Source organism: Sebastes umbrosus, chromosome 23, assembly GCF_015220745.1.
Source record: "Sebastes umbrosus isolate fSebUmb1 chromosome 23, fSebUmb1.pri, whole genome shotgun sequence".
Lineage (NCBI taxonomy): Eukaryota > Metazoa > Chordata > Actinopteri > Perciformes > Sebastidae > Sebastes > Sebastes umbrosus.
This window is the reverse complement of record NC_051291.1, coordinates 9,328,620-9,348,281: the sequence shown is the minus strand read 5'-3', so window position 1 is coordinate 9,348,281 and position 19,662 is coordinate 9,328,620. Positions and strand designations below refer to the sequence as shown.

The 19,662-nt window shown below is 41.4% G+C and overlaps 1 protein-coding gene across 1 annotated transcript; it reads right to left on the bottom strand.

Moving 5' to 3' along the window:
* Positions 1 to 11,331: 11,331 nt before the first annotated feature.
* On the bottom strand, positions 11,332 to 18,957 carry LOC119483088 (zinc finger protein 99-like). Its single transcript, XM_037761121.1, has 7 exons — positions 18,744 to 18,957; positions 16,894 to 17,096; positions 16,389 to 16,490; positions 16,184 to 16,279; positions 15,636 to 15,746; positions 15,339 to 15,462; positions 11,332 to 14,143 (listed from the first exon to the last, which is right to left on the bottom strand). Exons 1-7 carry the CDS (start codon positions 18,904 to 18,906, stop codon positions 11,574 to 11,576), a joined length of 3,369 nt encoding a protein of 1,122 aa, XP_037617049.1. The 5' UTR covers positions 18,907 to 18,957; the 3' UTR covers positions 11,332 to 11,573.
* Between the last annotated feature and the right edge of the window lie 705 nt (positions 18,958 to 19,662).

Genomic DNA, 19,662 nt, shown 5'->3' with positions numbered 1-19,662 from the left:
CCACTTAGTCACCAGTGTGCTACTAGCTTTAATACTACATAAAAAGCAAAATAAAGAGGCTAAATACATGTAAAGTGAAGTGAATATGAAAAAATTTGACTTTTTTATTGCAATACAGAGCAAATATAAGCCAGAAAAGCCTCCTGTTCTCTCTAAACTTTGTGCTTCTGTGCAGGATTCACTGCTTTTCTGCACGTTGACTCTAATTTCATGTCAGAAATAAGTCAATTATTCTGCTTTTTGCATTGAAATTGAGTCAAAACATGCAGGTTTGTCTGCAAATGAGATATTTTGACATTGTTGTGCATAATTTGGCACCGCTTAATTCCACAGCCCTTCTACCCAATGTCTGATTTGATTAACGTTTAAATGAATCATTAAAAACACTTTCCCACTTAGTCACCAGTGTGCTACTAGCTTTAATACTACATAAAAAGCAAAATAAAGAGGCTAAATACATGTAAAGTGGAGTGAATATGAAAAAAAAAATGACTTTTTTATTGCAATACAGAGCAAATATAAGCCAAACACTTTCCCACTTAGTCACCAGTGTGCTACTGGCTTTAATACTGAATAAAAAGCAAAATAAAGAGGCTAAATACATGTGAAGTGGAGTGAATATGAAAAAATGTGACTTTTTTTATTGCATTACAGAGCAAATATAAGCCAGAAAAGTTTCCTGTTCTCTCTAAACTGTAGGATTCACTGCTTTTCATGCACTTTGTCTCTAATTTCATGTCAGAAATAAGTCAATTATTCTGCTTTCTGCATTGAAATTGAGTCAAAACATGCAGGTTTGTCTGCAAATGAGATATTCTGACATGTGATGCTTTCATGAACTGAGTGACTGATGTGAAAAAAAACTGCAAAAACACATGAATTTATGACAAAAGGTTCATATTTATCAGATTTTAAACACTTCCTTGGAGCAAACAGAGCCGGATGCTTTACTACCGGACTGACAAACACTTGATGGCACCCACTGTGCAGAGCCACATGTTAAAGTGAGGCCCCCAGTGTTCCCACTGTGCCACAGGAGAAAAAAAAAAGCCCCAGCAGTGACCGACCACAGCTTCACACGAGGCGTGCAGGGCTTAAAGAGACTTGTTTTCAGCAGGGACGGCACATCAACACTGATCCAAGCACTAAACATGAGATCAGTGCTGTGACCCAATCATAAAACAGGACACCGGCGCGTATCCCAGCATGCTCGGGCCAGTGAGTGCAAGTGCATCGAATAAGCGAGGTTGGATCCAAAGGGGACCGAGGATGGAGACACGCAACAGTTAGGGTTGTTTGGGTAAAGTGGGTCAAAACACCAGCACGATCAAATGTCCCCGCATGACACGGACAGCACTGATTCATCCTGGTGGTGCTGAGGCTGCAAACAAGTGGTCTCCAACATGAGGGTTGGGGCTCTTTAAGGGGTCACAAGATAAGTGCGAGGGGTCACAAGTTGAGAAGAAGAAAAGAAAAGTTTCTGACTTTTGCTTTTTTGTCGTTGATTGTTTCGTAATAATGATTCAAATTAAATGATCCATGAAGGGAAATATGCTCTCTGTCATAGTCGTATAAAACCCACAACGAAGCCTTTTGTGTCGGCATTGCTTCGTTTTAAAGAGCCAGAAGCCAAAAATGTTGGGACAACAATAAAATGCCAGCCCAGTCTCACGGCAAAGCGTGTAATAAACCCGCCTATCCACCGGGACAAAGCGTGTCAGTGTTGCCGAGACGTGAATATTCCACGCATGCATGAAGGTGCAGTGTTTTGTAGTGACGGTTGTCACGTGACATTTCTCATGTGTTGTGTAGTGATGGAAGTCTAACTTCAGAGGTAGTTACGTAGTATATAAAGGGAGAAAGATCATTTACGGCGGGCGGGTCAAACAAACACAAGACTTTCAAGTTGGAAGACCTGTGTTCAAAACTGGTTTCGCAAGTTACGTTAGTGACATTTGTCACGTTTCCTTACTGACGTTAAGTTGATTCTGTAGGTATTTGACTTAGTTTATGTACTTATTTTAAGCCCAACCATGACGTTTTCCCTTAACCTAACTAGGTAGTTTTGTTGCCTAATCCTAAGTGAGTGGCATTGTTCCCCCTGCTGGTAGTGCACGTTCATACAGGCATGTAATATTCCCGTCTCTGCGAGGCAAAACGTCACACTGACACGCTGTCCTCTGGTGGACAGGCGGGTCTATTACACGCTTTGGCGTAATATCAGGTTGAAAATGTGAAATACTCGTCTGCAGATATTAAATGTCTAGAGAAAAGTTGAAAGGAGTAATGAAGTTTGCTGTCTCGGTTCGGACTATGGAGCCTCCGTGTTGTTGTTTCATAAATATAGGCGCAACTCAACTCGTTCTGCGCAACTTGATTGCCTTTATTCGCAGTGCGAAAGCTCAGAAAAATCAACCTTCTTTCTGAAAAAAAAAGTACGCTGCGTAATGTTTGTGTTCTGTGTGAAAGTATTCATGACAAAGATAACAGTTAGTGATTGGTCGGACAAAACATGCATTTGGAGGACATTACTTTGGGGTTTGGGAAGTGTAGTGAGTATTTTTTAAACATTTTTTGAAGGATTTTATAGACTAAACGATTAATTGATAATGTCAATAATTGCAGTTGCAGCCTTGCTTTACACTATCACATTTGCATTGCAGACAGGCAGTGCATTAAATAACAAATCTCAGCTCCTTGTCTGTCAATCTGTGAGCTGACTTATCTCCCTCTCAGGGTTTGCTGCTTTGAGACCGAGCAACGTCTCCGTTTGCCTCCCCTGGCGGATTGGGTCACCGCCCAGAGCTGCTGATACAACGTGGAATATGATGATGATGCTCCTCTGATTAGAGGGACAAAGCTGCTTTCAGACCAGAGGATGACCTTGTTAGCATCAGATCAGGGACGTGGCTGGCCACTGATGCCCATAAGCCTCTCTGTCAGTAGTTGATCTTAGACGTGAAATTATCTCATCTTTCACTGACTCTTGACATTTAAAAAAAAAAAAATCCCACAATCTAAGCATGTAAATGCTTCATCACAGACTTTGCTGTTATCACTGTGGTCTGGCAGTATTGATGATGGGCTTATGCTGATGCAGTGGGAGGAAGAAGAAGAAGAAGAAGAGGAAGGGGGTGGGGGGCTGACCTTCCCTTGTTCGCCGTCTCTAATACCCAGTGCTCTGGACTGTCTTGGTGCCAGGTTTCTCTCTCTCCCTCCCTCACTCCGACTCTCTTTTCTCTTCGGTTGCAAGACTTTTGAACCCCCCCCGCCCCCCACCACCACCACCACCACCACCACCAGCTCCCCCCTCCTAACCCCCCCTGCAGCCTTGTCTAAGGAGACGTCCGCCCCAGTGAACTCATTGACCAGGGAAAGGCTTGTTTTCACTCCCTTCTGGTGTAGGAAGGAGAAAGTGTTCACTGCAAAAAATGTGCATCTGTGCAAGTCATTCTGATCAGGAGTGAGTATTCAAATCTTCTGAGGAAGTGTTTAAAAATGATGCAACCAGGATAGTTTCACTTGTTTACAATGCATTCACACTTTTTAAAGGATGTTTTTATGAATTTAGAGTAATTTTATTGATAATAGGTGAGGGATCTGCCTTGTTAAAGGGACAGTGGTTGAGTCCGAAATTCCACACTAGCATACTATTTAGAACGCTTAAACAGTATTTGAGATATTTTAGTATGTCCGACGCCTTAGTATGAAACCAACAGTACGCGAATTGCATTCTATTTCTGGGGAAATATTACAGTATGCAATGCTGGACACTACGGCAGCATAACTTTCCCACAACGCAATGCGGCAGTGACGACAATGTTCATAACAGACGTTGACGGACAGCTCTGTAACATCAATAACGCTTCAATTTAAGTGTAAGTATAAGATTCCACTTTGCTAGGCGTAATATATATTTTAAATTAATTCAGACTTTGATTCTCACAAACCGTCGTTTGACGGAAACGACGGTTTGTGAGAAAATTACAGCTCAGTGCGTCCGACAAGATCCATACTGCTGTTTATTCACACAAAAGTAAGTTGAACGATAGTACACATATTGTGTATGTAGTACAAAGCATGCGATTTCAGATGAAACCAGTGTGTAGGATTTGGCGACATCTAGTGGTGTGGTTGCAGATTGCAACCAACTGAGTACCCCTCCGCTCACTCCTCCCTTTCCAAGACTGCGGTAACGTAAACTGGCGAGTGTAAAGTAGGCCATCCTTAACACATTAACACTACTTTAGGAGCAACAGAAGTCAGACTGCGGCTGGCGGTACCACGGTTTTGCACTCTGCGGCTCACGTTACCTCAGTTTCACAAGCGTGTCGGAGAACTACGGTGGCCTTCAGCTAACGTAAAAACGTGAAAGTCTCTCTCTAGAACCAGAGTTTGGTTTGTCCGTTCTGGGCTACTGTAGAAACATGGAGGAGCAACAACTCCGTGAAGAGAACCTGCTCCCTATGTAGATATGAAGGGCTCATTCTAAGCTAAAGAAAACATTCTTAGTTTCAGGTGATTATACGATAATGAAACGTGAATATTATTTTCCATTTCTGCTAATAGATCCCCTGAAATGTTACACACTGTTCCTTTAAGATAGAGTTATACTTAAAAAAAAGAAAATTTATGCAACTGATTTGGCCCCGTTTGGAAGAATCTTTATGTTAACAAAAAGCTTGCACAAACAGACACTTTTTGCAGTGTTAACAGCATCCCGTCTGGGCTCTGCTGCCAAACAAATGTCCAAGTCAGAGGGACACACAGACACAGACAGCGGTGCAGAATGCAAATGAATGTGAGTGGATGAAAGTGAGAGGACGGGGGGAGAATTAGAGGGGATGAAAAACGAGATAAACCCTTGCGAACGCCACGGCGTCGAGGGAGGATGGAGGGCTGGTACCCAAGATGGGAGGGAGTGTGTGAGGCTGGGCACACACACAGGTTCACTCGAGGACACACGTGCAAGCGCATGCATGTACACACACTTGATTAGTACAGCAATCCTCTATTCTCTTCATTAGTCTGAGGGGTTTTTCCAGCTCAATGGCTCCTCTGTTATATTTTATCAATTGACTAAACCTTTGCAAAAACAATGAAAGTAGAGTATCTATTGCAAGAGATTGTTGAGGTTTCTGTGTGTGTGTGTGTGTATTATATCCAAGCTCGGTGGTTAAACAGGGTGTGGTGCACGAGTTTGTGTGTGGCAATAAGGCAGATATTGTTATCAAAGCCCTCTGCTGTGCCATACACTGTTCATATGGAAGAAATAAAGGTGCGTCATGGAGCAAAAGCAAGAAATGGGGCGCTTGTTTTGATACGCTATGTTTCCGTAGTAACTCGCAGGGGTCACAGTATTTTGGCAAAAAGGCCAGGAAATTCCGTGGTGCCTGTTGATGATCAAAACCGACTTCTTCTGAAATATCTCTGGGACAGTTTAACCGCTTGTGATCGCCGAACATGCTGGAAGTGGCAGGATTTCCATCAAATCACATCAGTTTCTCAGGAAACTAAACTTGGAAACTGCACCTCCGTTTACTGGTGGGGAAAACAATAGAGACACATTCTCACTGTGGACTCTCAGCTGCAGATGCACTGGCTGTTATTTACTGTAAGTTTCCAGTCTGTTCAGCTAATGTGATCGTGCATGCAACAGGAAGGTCGACAAAAAACTCGATTTTTAATCTAAAGTAGCTCATTCATCGAAGTCTAAACAATGCTGATCAGTTATCACTTAAAGCTGCAATAATCAATATTGTTATCGTAATATGAAAAGTGTTGCTTATTGTGATAAACCCGCGTTGTTGGAGGGTTACCTGGCAGATGATTTTTGTGTTGTTTTTATGATATTCTCTTGATTGTTTGGAGCATGTGATGCATGACAAATTGTCGTGTGAACGGACAATAAAGTTTTATCGTATCTTAAACCGACAATAAAGTGGTGCAGGAATGAGTCCTAAAACCCGGAAATGAGTTAGCATTTTAGCACTTCCGGTTCCCTCGTCTGGAAGTCAACAGGATTTTTAGTTAGATGCCTGAAATAAAGTCTGTGGTTAACACAAGCTGAAGAGATTTATCGTTTTGTTCTACGATATATAATACATTAATAAATACCCCACGGGTGAATTTTGAATCCTTTCCGTGTATTAAAAAAGGCGGTTGCTAACAAGTGGCTAAATGAGACTACTAAACGCCATCGCGCCGACTTGTCCTCTGTTACAGCCTCGTTGTTTATACAGGCGCTCATGCGACCGTGGTGTAGTTCGTTTATAACCCTACGTTAGCTTTTTACATCTGCCGATTGCTTTCACACTTCAAAAATCATAAAAGAGGTGTTCATTTGTGAAGATTATCTTGCGGAACGAAACGTGCAAGTTCCATAAGTAAAATCCCATTGGCTTTTTGTCGAGGGAACCCAGGGCGATGCTAACTTCCCGGTTGGCCTACAAAAATATGTAATTTCTGCACCACTATATTATCACCCAACAGAAAGCTGTTTTAGCAAAAACCCAACGTGTGCCACCTATGACAGTGTACAATATTAGGGCGCTTGTAGGTAAAAATTATTTTTAATTACGGAGACAGGGGATGGGGGTAATATTCAGCGAAAAAATTCAGAATTTCCCAGATTAAAGTGGTAAATTTATAAGAAAAAACTTACAAATTTACGAGAAAAAAAGTTGAATATTCACTGAGATTAAAGTCACAAACTTACGAGAAAACCCCCCGGAAAAATAGTGGGGTTTAGTTGTCAAGGAACCACATCGCTTCACTTTGCAATGTTGGATCAACCTCATCCCACCACAGACGCCGCAGCTTGCCGTCTTTTACGCCTGCAGTGGACAACCTAATCAAATTATACTTTGCAACCAGATTCACCAATAAGGAACTACTTTGGATTTTAGCTCAGAATCATCATATCATCATCAGCATTTGGACTTCAACGAGACATTGCTGTGAATCTGGACTATTCAGAAGAATACAACATTCAGATTCAAGTTTTTTCTCGTAAATGTGTGAGTTTTTTTATCATAACCACCCACGTTCCACTTTAATCTCAGAGAATCAATCGTAAATTAATCGTAAATTTACGACTTTAATCTTGTAAATTAATTTTTTTCTCTGAATATTACCCCCCTCTACCTATTGGTCCCCAACCTTTTTTGGCTTGTGACCCCTTAAAACAAATCCAACAAGTCCACTTGCGACTTGTCGTTCAAGTTATTGCCTTTCTAGTCCTATGAATGACTGATTTTTGCTTCTCAGATTGTTTCATTTGAGGATTTTTAAAGGCCTGAAGAAGGGGAAAGTGTCCAGTACTTAAAAAAAAAAGCAAAATTTAGAGAAAACCTAATTTTGTGCAACAGAAACATAGTTTTCTTTCTTATATATTTGATCATATCATGGCCGCATAAACTTACAGGTGCAACATATGGCACATACTGCAAAGACGAAGCAGTGGTGTTTTTTAAAAGATGACTTCTTCGTGGAGTGGTACATTATTCGTTGTACTTGTGACACCAACGGTAATCTCGAGACCTGTCAGAGCGTGCAGGCATTACAAAATCCAGGAATGTTCCACTGAGTCACGAACAAAAACACAAAACAAAATAGTTGAACAATAGCATGTACAGTAATTACAGCCTTAATACGCGGTCTCCGTAAACACAACTAATCCTGGAGAGACTAACCGCAGACGAGAGCCAAATATCTGAAACAAAAATGCACACGTTCAGGACTTTTTAATGTCAGTGATAGTGCAGCCGTCCCATCCAGCTTTTACTCATAATGCTGCCTCAGACTGCAATTAGAGCTGGACGACGGCCTGCGTGAGATACCTCAAAGCATGCAGGGAAGTGTACGTTTGTGCTGTTTACTTATCCCACGGCGAGGAGTGGTTTTGGGGGGTAAAGGGGCTCTCTCCGGCTGGCCGTGGAGTGGGTGCGGTGCTCCTCTCTGCCCACCACCTGGCACCGCGGAGGCTATGTCTAGGAAAGAGACCTCTGCCAGGCCTCAATTACGGGGGGAATAATCCAGGACACACTGAAGCAATTACAGCCCCATATAAATCAATATGCTTTGGGTTAAAAAGTGATCTGCTCCCAACACTCTGGAGAGGCTCTGACTCAGTCGGCCTTTGATTTTTTCTCTGAGATTGGAGCAGTTTCTCGGGAATTGGGCAAGTGATGCTGCTCTCAGCCGCCGCTGTGGTTTAAACTGTCACTCAGGGCTGAGTAAACAGTCAGGTGACACGGACTGGGAGGAAGAGCAGAGGATAAATATTGATTCGCAGTCAACTGAGCCTGTATAAACAATCGTTGGGAAATTTATGTTGCATAAAAGCTGCGTAAACAAACAAGCTTCTCTGCAAATTACAGCGTAAACAGACAGTCTTTCTGCGCGCTGTATTTGAGATATGGATGCTAATGAAGGATATTATTTATGTATAAGGAAGCTTGCAGTCGAGAGCCTCCAACACAAGCTGAGGCAGCAGGGGGGCAGCACTGACAGCTGCTGAGGCCTGGTGCTCATTATCACTACTATACTGCCATCTGCTGGTTCAACAAGACTACTGACCGAACAGTGAGCAGCACTGATAGACCTGCTGTGTCCTCTGGTTACTCTTAATACAGCTTCATAAGGTCACAGCAAAATTACTTTAAAGACTCCCTCCACTCAAAAATGTGTTTTACTTTTTTGTTACTTCACTTAGATGTTTAAAGGTCTTGTTGAAAACATTTTAATGTAGACAAATATTTTTTTTTTAATAATTAATTGCACATTTTTTCTGTTTAAAATGTACCTTAAAGGGAGATTTGTCAAGTATTTAATACTCTTATCAACATGGGAGTGGACAATTATGCTGCTTTATGCAAATGTATGTATATATTTATTATTAGAAATGAATTAACAACACAAAACAATGACAAATATTGTCCAGAAACCCTCACAGGTACTGCATTTAGCATAAAAGAATATGCTCAAATCATAACATGGCAGATCAAGCCCAACAGGCAACAACAGCTGTCAGTGTGTCAGTGTGCTGACTTGACTATGACTTGCCCCAAACTGCATGTGATTATCATAAAATGGGCATGTCTGTAAAGGGGAGACTCGTGGGTACCCATAGAACCCATTTTCATTCACATATCTGGTGGTCAGAGGTCAAGCGACCCCTTTGAACATGGCCATACCAGTTTTTCCTCACCAAAATTTAGCATATAAGTTTGAATCATTATTTAATTCCTGAGGTTTTCTAGTTTCATATGATACCGGTATCTTCACTCTAGCTTTAAAACTGAGTCCGCTACAACCTCTGAAAGATCGATTGCGTTAATGCATTATAGAAATTAGTGGCGTTAAAACGAATTTGCGTCAACGCGTTACTATCGCATCAACTTTGACAGCCCTAGAAGTAAATGCAATGGAACAGGGGAGGGTTAGTGCCACATCTAGTGGCTGAATGTTATCAATAACACCTCAAGTTTCTCAATGCACATGCAGAGTTTGACACTAGACGGCTGTTTTCACATCATCTGTTGCAGAGGGAAAGTTCACCGTAAATCTGAGTTTAACAAGCTGAGACTTGTGAGAGTTGAAATTGTGACATCACAACTAGTCTGGGAGCCAATCGTGGTCTAGTATGAAACTTACAGTGACGTGGCCTCGGCTGTCGTTCATCATGCCCCTCGTTGGATCCCTGCCGCCATCGAGTGTCGTTCCATCTTAGAGCTGCAAAGATTAATGGATTAGTTGTCAACTATTAAATTAATCGACAACTATTTTTTTAATTGATTAATTGGTTTGAGTAGGTTTTTAAGAAAAGAAAGAGTCAAAATCCTCTGATTCCAGCTTCTTAAATGTGAATATTTTCTGGTTTCTTTACTGAATATCTTTGAGTTGTAGACAAAACAAGACATTTGAGGACATCATCTTGGACTTTGGGAAACACTTAAGGACATTTTTCACCATTTTCATTTGCAATGATGGTCACTACAAAGGTGTACATCACCCACAGTGCATTGCAGTTATGCATTAGGTGCAAGAAAATACATCCATGTTAGGTGACAGTTATAATGTAAAACTCCAGGTTGCTTACACTACCACCGAAGAAGAAGATGAATAAATTGAGCAATAAGAGTTATAATCATGAAACAGATAACATTACCAAGTGTCCACGTAGTGCAATTAACCAAAGACGCCTTCAGCTCGCAGGTATTTCTGATGATTTGTAAAAAGCAGTACAGTGCTACAGAGCCTACAGCTGGCGGTGGATCCATGATGATTTGGGCAGGTGCGTTCAATTTCAACACTTTCCTTCTGCTCTCCATGTGGCCTCTGCTCTGACGTATGCTGTTCAGTAACACCAAGAGCTGAGGGGAAGTGGAACTACTAATAAAACACAGCCCTCCAGCCGCACTGAAAACAAGCTTTACAGTAGGAAGCAGCTTGCTTTTAGTAGTTAAACTTTCCCTAAATTAACATTTTTTGCACATTTGTGGAATGTAGATTTTTTTAATGAGGGAGAAGGAGCAATTATATTTATTTTTAGTCATTTTCAACGAGGTATTTGAACTTTTTTTTAATGGAGAAAATATCTCAGAAACAAATTATTATTATTCAAAGCATTTCATAAAACATATCTGGAGATCATTAATATTTAATTGTAAGATTCAATATGATATGAAAAAAAGTGAATATATTACAAGTATAGGTCACATTTTAATCAGTGTGTTATTTTGCATGTTTAGTTTTAATTTCCCTGAATTTAAAGTAGCTTTACTCAGGAAAAAAACAGTAGTACCATGAACCCAAATATTAGATATAGTATAAGAAAAAGGCTGTATCTTAGAAACTACAAGGAGCACAATTAAGTATTTGGTTCAAAGATATGCACACATATGCCTTTAAAAAAATTCATATGGAAAACATTTTAAACAATGTTAGCGCTTTTCCTCATTTTTCAAAAATTCTGATTTTGACTATTAATAAAAGTGTGATTTTTCATGTGATCTAAAACTTTCAAAGTTGTACTATAAAATACTTGCCCAAAGTATGTCCGTACCAAATTTCAAGACTTCTGACCAATCAGAACAAATGTTGTGGAATGTTTCCTCATCATACTAAATTAAGTCTTTGGGCACAAATGGGTTCAACCAGCTGATCAATACTCCAAAGATAATCAACTAATAATATAAAACAGAGAAGCATCAAATCCTCCCGTGGAATGAAACAAATAATTGGTCAAATATTGGTTCGATTTTCACTCAAATTATCGATAAATTGACAAACCTCTTATTTATTAAATAAAAATGAACGGAGCAAGAATTACATTCAAGATAAATTTATTTCAAAAAGCCATGTCAGCAGAAATAATTCACTGGCTTTCATTATATACATGTCTTCAATAGTTCATCAATATGTTTTATAGAACATGTAAACACTGTAAAGCAACAAAACGAGGGAAAAGAAGAACAAACTGGTCAAAATGAAACAACACAAGAGATGAAACCAGCTCACAACTTCTCATTTATAGAAATGAAAACAAAACTATGAAAATACAGCTATTCCTATTGAAACTCTATTCTCACTTCACCAGTGAATGATGGTTCTACTTTCACGTCGTGACACAGCGAGTGTTCCCAGAGAGACTTTTTATGGGGGAACGCCAACCCGCACTCCTCGCATATGTAGCTCTTTGGCTTCCCGGCATGCGTCCGCCGGTGTTTCTTCATGTGATACGACAAGCGGAAGCCTTTATCGCAGATGTCGCATTTAAATGGCTTCTCTCCCGTGTGGATGCGCATGTGCGACTTCAGGTATCCCGACTGGATGAAGGCCTTCCCGCACACCTCGCACTTGTACGGGCGCTCCCCGGTGTGATAGCGGTTGTGGAGCCGGAGCTCGTTGGCGGTCAGGAAGGTCTTGCCGCACACCGTGCACTGGTGAGGCCGCTCGCCCGTGTGGATGAGCTCGTGCCTCTTCAGCGACGTCTCCTTCATGAACTGCTTCCCGCAGCTGTTGCAGGGATACCGGACGCCGATGTGGATTTGTTCGACGTGGTTCGTCAGCTGCAGCTTCGTGCGGTACGCTATGTCGCACTGCGTGCAGGCCCAGGGTCTCTCCTCGGAGTGGGTTCCCATGTGCACCGTGAGCTCCGACGCCGAGCGGTAACACTTCCCACACTGCCAGCACAGGAAGGGTTTCTCCCCGGTGTGTTTCCTCTGATGAACCGTGAGACAGTTGGAGGACCTGAACTTCTCGGGGCACATGCTACAGATGTACGGGAACTCTCCTTTGTGGATTCTCTGGTGGATGGCGAGGTAGGACAGCTGGATGAAGGTTTTGTCGCATTGCACGCACGCGTACGGTCCGGTGAACTCGTGCTGCTTCTCGTAGTGTTCCCTCAAGCGCCTCAGCAGAGTGAAAGTCTTATCGCACATCGTGCACTGCATCGGCCTGTGCATGAGCTTGTGCCTCTCGAACGCCGGGTCGTTGGCGAGTATCTTCCCGCACTCTTTGCAGTAGAGCGGGTCGTGGATCCTCTGGTGCACCTTGAGCATCGTCATGCTCTTGAACTCCTTCCCGCAGTCGTCGCATTTCATGATCTCGCTCACTTCGCCCACTTTGCAAACGTTCTCTTGGTGCTCCTTCAGAGCGGACGGGTATTCAAAGTGTTTGCCGCAGTTTGAACACCACACGGGGATTTTCAGAGGTTGCGTGTCGGCGCTGGCGACTTCGCTCTGGCTGGGCCCCGCTCGCTGCTCTTTTCTCCACGGGAATCGGGTGATTTTCTTGTGACAAATGGCGTAAATCTGGTGTCTTTTGAGCCCGTGCATGTGTTTAAACCGCTTCTTGCAGTGGACGCAGTGATAAGGGCGGTCCTCTGTGTGACACTGTATGTGCCTGTTTAGCGTTTTGACGCTGTCGAACGCGCGAGAACAAACAGGACACACTTTATGGGCTTTTTTCTTGACTTTTTGCACAGGCGCAGACGGAGACTCCTCGGAAGCATCCAGATCTTTTTTATCAAGGTTACCCGAATCGGCTTCGGCCAAAATCTGTTCCACCGTCTTGCTCTGCTCCTCTCTGATGCCCTCGTGACCGTGAATGATCTGATGCTTCTTCAACGTGTCCTTGTACTTGAAGCCCTTCTCACAAGTGATGCAAATAAACGGACGCTCTTCCGTGTGAGATCGCAAATGCTTCGCGATGTCCGCAGTGCACGGTAAGATCCTGCTGCAGATGGGGCAGACCTTTCCCTCCGTCGACACCTCTGGCTGCGGCTGTGGATTTGAGCGCTGCGTCTCCCTCTTCTTCGGCCTTTTGAGCTCTCTGCTCTTACAGATCTCCTGCTGGTGTCTCTTTAAAACGTACGGATTCTTAAATTTCTTCTCACAGAAACAACAGTTATACGGGCGGTCCTCGGAGTGCGACCTCATGTGCCGCTCCATGTCCACACGACGGCCAAAATACTTCCCACACAGACCGCAATTCTTGTTTTCTGGCACCTCAGAGGGGCCGGGATCTCCTGCGTCTTCCTCTTTAGGGTCGTCGCCGATGTCGTCCTTCTCGTGAACGCGCATGTTGTGTCGGTTCATGTCGTAATGGTCCCTGAATCGTTTGTCACAGTTGGCGCACTTGTACTTGAATTCCCGATTGGCAGAATGAGTTTCCTGATGTCGTCTCATGGCTGCGGCCCGCAGGAAAATCTTATTGCACACGGGACACGTCTTATTGTTGGGGTATTTCTTTCTTTGCCTCTTAGCCGTCAGTGAGTCATTGTCTTTGATCGCTTTTCTCTTCACCTGCAGCCTTTTGCTTTGTTTCAGTGGTTGAAAAGCTGCCGGCTTCAGGGCGTCACTGACGCCCTCGCTTGTTTCCTCCATGTTTATTTCATTTTCTTCTTCTTCTTCAGCATCATCAGGCTCAACCAAACCTGACGGCTGTTCGATCTGTATGTAGTCCAGCAGCGTCACGGTCTCGCCCTCCACCTGGACGGTCATACAGCCTTCCATCTGCTCTGCTGAAGGCTGCAACTGGAGTTGATCTGCATCGATCACAACCTTCTCCAGCTGAGGGAGCGACAGCGAAGAGAGGATGCAATTCCCAAAGGAGGAGGGAATGGTCTGAGTTTCATCTGTGGGGGAAAACAAGGAAGCCGTCAGTTTTAAGGTTAGTGGCTGTAAACACAAATGAAATCAGATAAGAAAAAAAGTGTTTTGTTCTCAAGAACCCATCTCACATCTCCCTGCCATCCAGACACAGAGTGGTACTGAAACTGAGGTCGTTCAATCTTGTAAATATCTGAGAATTTTGTTAGAGAGCGGTCTCTTTTAACCGAATGTGGAATAACTTGTGCAGAAATCTTATGTCGAAATGAAGCATATTTTTCTGTTAAGGACAGGAAGATTGGTTTACGCTGGACTTTTTTTGACAGCCATATAGAACAACTACCAGACATGTGTTTTAAAACGCCGTATAATAGCCGACATTTGACATACTCTAACTTGAAAATAAGTTAAATGAAGAAGCGGTCTAAAAAAATAAAATAATAGGCTGGTCAATATGACCAAATTCAAAATAGTTTGACGCCTCATCTACAATGTTGACATTCAAATTATTATTATTATTAATATCTTACCTAAACATTGCATGCTAGTCCACCTTTTCTTCCCTTCTCTGTCTCTCCCTCTCAAACACACTCACAGCGAGCGTGGCGGCGCTCCTCGTCCCTGCAATTATCTCAGTCTGAAGTCCAAAAGTCAAAATTTATTGGAAAAGATCGATGTAATCATTTCCAAAAATCCACAACATGTTTTGAATCTAACGAAATATTCTGCTTCAATCCATATTTGTTGGCATTGAGCCTTTTAAAAACAAACATTTTCCCTGCAGTCAAAAAACGTCATCAAATGTGACGACAGACATTCAAAGCTTCATTTGGAAAACCTCAATAGAACCTCTGATTATTTCGGTACCTTCATGCGGTACATAGTGGCTCGGTCCGTTTGTTTCTCATTTAGAGAGCCAGGGCGGTGTATGAACACACGCTTTTATTTCAACACACACACAGAACAAACAGCCAGCAAAGTAAACTTTTGTGTAATACAGTATAAGTTTATATTTAAGTTGTCTTGGCAACATATCTTATAGCTCACACAATATTAGGCCATTTATGCTATTGGTTAAATAATTTATTTGGCATATTTCCCCAACGGACATTTTGGGCGACATAAACTCTGGGAGATACCTATTAAATAAAGGATATAATAATAACTGTTTGAATTGAGTGTAGGTTATAATACTGTACGTGCAGCCCTGATGTGACTCACCAGATAAATCAAAATGTCCCAGTGTTGTGTGGTAGAGGAGAACAGTTCTCAGATGCTGTGGGTCGGGAACAGAGTGCACACACTCCTCCATGGCAGATGGGACGGCACTGAGCATGGATGCAGTCTGGGGAAGAGACACAAGATTACAGTGAGGAAAAAAAAAAAAATTAGCATGAGAGTTGTACTAAACATGTTTTAGGATTTATGTAAAACCTTTAAATGTGATGTTTCTGGAGTGATAAAGAGCAATTAGAGAAAAGATCTCTATGATTTCTAAGTGGATTTCTGTTAGGGTACCTGCTGAATGTCTGGTACTGGAAGAAGCTTCTCCAGTCTGGACAGGAAATCCAGCATGAGCACCTGTAGAGCGCTGTCATAGTCAGGCCCAAAATCTGTAGGAAAAACATCCTGGAAGAAATAATCACAGTTTAATGCTCAAGTACCACCAAGAACCACCAAGAACCACTGCATATTATACATCTGTTGCAGGAGTATAAAGAAATCCATCCTATAAACACAGAGAGTTTAACACAACACATAAGTCGCGTTTCCACCAAGAAGTTCCTAGTAATTTTAGTCCCGATACTACTATTCAAGGAACTAAAAGGTTCCTTCAGCCCGTTGTTGTCTGCGTTTCCACCACGGTCTAAAAATAAACTCCATCCCAAAATTTACGGTATTTTCAGAAAGCACTACAAAGGACTTTTTCGGCGATAAAAAGGGCCCCGTAAAATGTCCCCAGAACTGAACTTAGATTCTGGTCTCTGCAGTCGAAGCACAATGAGTTCCTCAAAAGGTTCTTAAGGTTCCTGCGTTGGAAACGGAGCTTAAGACAAATCACGAACCTGGAAGAACTTCTCCTTCTCTTCAGCGTCTTTCAACAGCAACTCAATTTGATCCACGAAGTTTGATTCTGGAAACTCGACCTCTGCAAAACACGGCTGGAACACAAGTGTGCACATAGTGTAGTTTAGAAAAATGATAATTTGATTGTAAACATGACAACATTGCTGCTGCTGACCTACATGTCACATTTAAAAAGGAGCTAACCTGTGCTGCCCAGGTGGATACGAGGGTCTTGATCCGCTCCAGGTGCATCTCGATGGTTTCCGTGTGTCCGATCTGCTCGGCCCGACACAATTCAAGAACCACCTGCAACAAACGGTTTCACCTCAGGGTAAATACATCTGACAGCACAGCACCTGGAAATGTGATTCACTAACAGCAGACACGACATTCAGCACTGGAAAATCTAAATATTTAATGACTTTCAGATGATGAACACAGTGCCTTGCAGGTGATGCTGATATGTTTCTGTCAAAGAAATATTAAACCCCTTCATCATGAGCTTCACCGTCACTGACAGACAGGCAATAATTCAGCTTTTTGTTGTTTAGATGCTGTGAATTTTGAGGTTTTTACAACTTGTTTTGACAGCTAAACATCTGTAAGCGAGAAAACAAACTGCTGTTGTTGTCATTTTATGTTGAATTAAATCAAAACATCAAATATCTTTGCTTAACACTCAACAATAACATCCTACAGACAGTCTTACCCGCGCTCTGAGTCCCAGGAGGAGTTGAGCTTTCTGATCTGCGTTCAAAAGTTCAGGTACCATTTCTGAAACGGTGCTGATGAACTCCTCCACCATCCCATAATCCTGCACGTTTCCCCTCTGGACCACCTGCCACATGGCGGCAGACACCAGGCGAAGAGGAGGGATGAAGAGGCGGAGAGACGGCAGCAGAAGAGGTAAATCTGGAAAATATTTTACAATATCACAATATGAATTTAAATTATCACATGTTCATCGTTAAGCCTTTGATTAAAAATCTAATATAGCTCCTTACTACAATTACTGTTTATACAGATATGTATATATATATACACCTATTTTTTCCACTACTTGTATACATAACAGTCCTGTCTATTCCTTGCTATTATGTCCTTGTTCCTTGCTGTTATGACAAAAAATGGCAGTTTTAAGACATCATTAGACATTATTTCAGCTTCTATTGAGATTAAATGGTTAAAATGTCTATATAAATGTGTGTTTATTTGATTTACCACACACTAATTAAACCTGGGGTCATATCAGAATCAGCTGTATTTGCCAAGTACAACACACAAGGCATTTAACTCTGATTTTATGCTTCTCTCTAAGCCTATTTACACAGAAATAGCCATTTAATCTCAATATAAACTGAAATAATGACTGTCTAGTGATGCCATTTTTGTCATATTTATTTTTATTATTATATTATTTTTTTAGGTTATTTTTATATATTTATTAAATATTTATATTATTTTATTTATTCATTTTAAACAGAACTATTCTTCACAATTTTAATCAATTAATAATCAATCATTATTTAATCACTACTTCAACAATTAGCTAATTGACAGACAACCAACCCGGGTCTGTGGTCCCGGGTTGGTTTCCCTGGCAACAGCTGGGCCATTTTTTGTCATATTCATTTTTATTATTATACTATTTATTTTTTTACATTATTTTTATATATTTATTAAATATTTATATATATTTTTTTGTATTTATTCATTTTAAACAGAACTTTTCTTCACAAAATGTTAAATCAATTAATAATCAATCATTATTTAATCAATACTTCAACAATTAACTGACAGACAATGAACCCGGGTCTGTGGTCCCGGGTCAGTTTCCCTGGCAGCAGCTGGTTGCCTTCATGTCATATTTATTTTTATTATTATATTATTTTTATTATATTATTTCTATATATTTATTAAGAATTTGTATTATTTATTTTTTTATTTATTCTTTTTAAACAGAACTATTCCTCACAATTAAATAAATTAATAATCAATCATTATTTAATCAATACTTCAACAACTAGCTGACAATGAACCCGGGTCGCTTTCCCTGGGTCAGTGGTCCCGGGTCGGTTTCCCTGGCAGCAGCTGGTTGCCTTCATGGACTGGTAACTAGTGTCGTAATTACGACACACAAGCACATGACCACCATAACAAAGTGGTAAATATGGCTGCGGAAGTCGTGACTTTCAGTGCTACTCAAATTGCTTGAATGATACACTCTAATGCACTCTAAAATAAATGTGTCATTGCTGTTCTTTTTGTGCGTTTTTATTTAACGCTAGGCCCGACTTTAAAGAGGACTTTTCAGACGTTAGCTGTATTTATGTTTTTAGTTGAAGCCATTGAATGCAGCATCTCTCAGCCGTTGGTAGTAGCTTTAGCTGCCGTGACGCTACCGTTCAGCTCGCTATAGCAGCTGCAACGTAGCACACAAAGAACACCGCCATCTCAGGACAGCGGGCTACGCCATGTTCAGAATCGGACGCACACAATGCCAAAGAAAACCCAATAACTCTTAATATATGATGCATGTTTGGATTATTATCGGCTTACCGTTTTCGGCGCGATACGGACTCTCCATTTTATGTGTGAAAATGTTCAATTTAGATAAGCAAATGAAGTCGGGGTTGTTGTGAGTCGACGTCCGCCCGACCCTGCGGTGCGATAGTTGGCGGGGAGGAAGAGCGGCTCGATTATGCTGCTTCGCTCTACGCATGCGCAGTCAGCCTCATCAGTTCCTTCTTCTTCTTCTCTGGTGTTTATTTGCAAACCAGCTTATAGGTGCATTACCATCACCTACTGGACTGGAGTGGAGCAGGAGATTGGCAGGAAAAATAAATAAATAAAATAAAATAAATAATAATAATCATTATTATGAATATGAATATTCATAATAATAATAATAATAATAACTAACTAAAATAAAATACTACTACTAATAATTAAATTCTCTCCATTATTCCGGACAAAGGAGGATGGTCTGCAGGACGGATAATAATGCACTATACCCATTTCTAACAGTCTCTTCTGCACTATATTCACTTTTTTAATAGTCCTGTATCACAGCTGTTACCCTGCACTAAATTCAGTTTTAACAGTTTTCTTCATCTCCTTGTATTTTTATATCTGATATTTTTTTTGTACTTTGTAATTTGAACTACTAACTTTTTTACTGCCTTTTTACTAACATGTTTTGCACTATGGAACTGTGATGCTGGAAGCTTGAATTTCCCTCGGGATCAATAAAGTTACTATCTATCTATCTATCTATCTATCTATTTAAATCGTCCGGGTCGGTTTCCCATGCGCGCTCGCGTGTGGCTACGCTGTTCAGACTCAGACTCCAATACAAACTACACGGAAGCACCAAAACCACAAAGTTATATCTAGTGAAGCCCGTCTTGTAAAACAGTGTTGGCCACGGTCAGAGGACGCGGGGGAGACCGTAGCTTTGGTCTCCAGGGCCGGAGTC

Bases quoted from the DNA above. Each gene is read 5' to 3' on its own strand.
- LOC119483088 (XM_037761121.1), bottom strand. From the start codon at position 18,906: ATGCGTAGAGCGAAGCAGCATAATCGAGCCGCTCTTCCTCCCCGCCAA. The intron at 16,491-16,893 runs GTAAGACTGTCT...CGTTTGTTGCAG, and splicing joins TCCTGGGACTCAGAGCGCGG to GTGGTTCTTGAATTGTGTCG. The intron at 16,280-16,388 runs GTTAGCTCCTTT...CTTGTGTTCCAG, and splicing joins TATCCACCTGGGCAGCACAG to CCGTGTTTTGCAGAGGTCGA.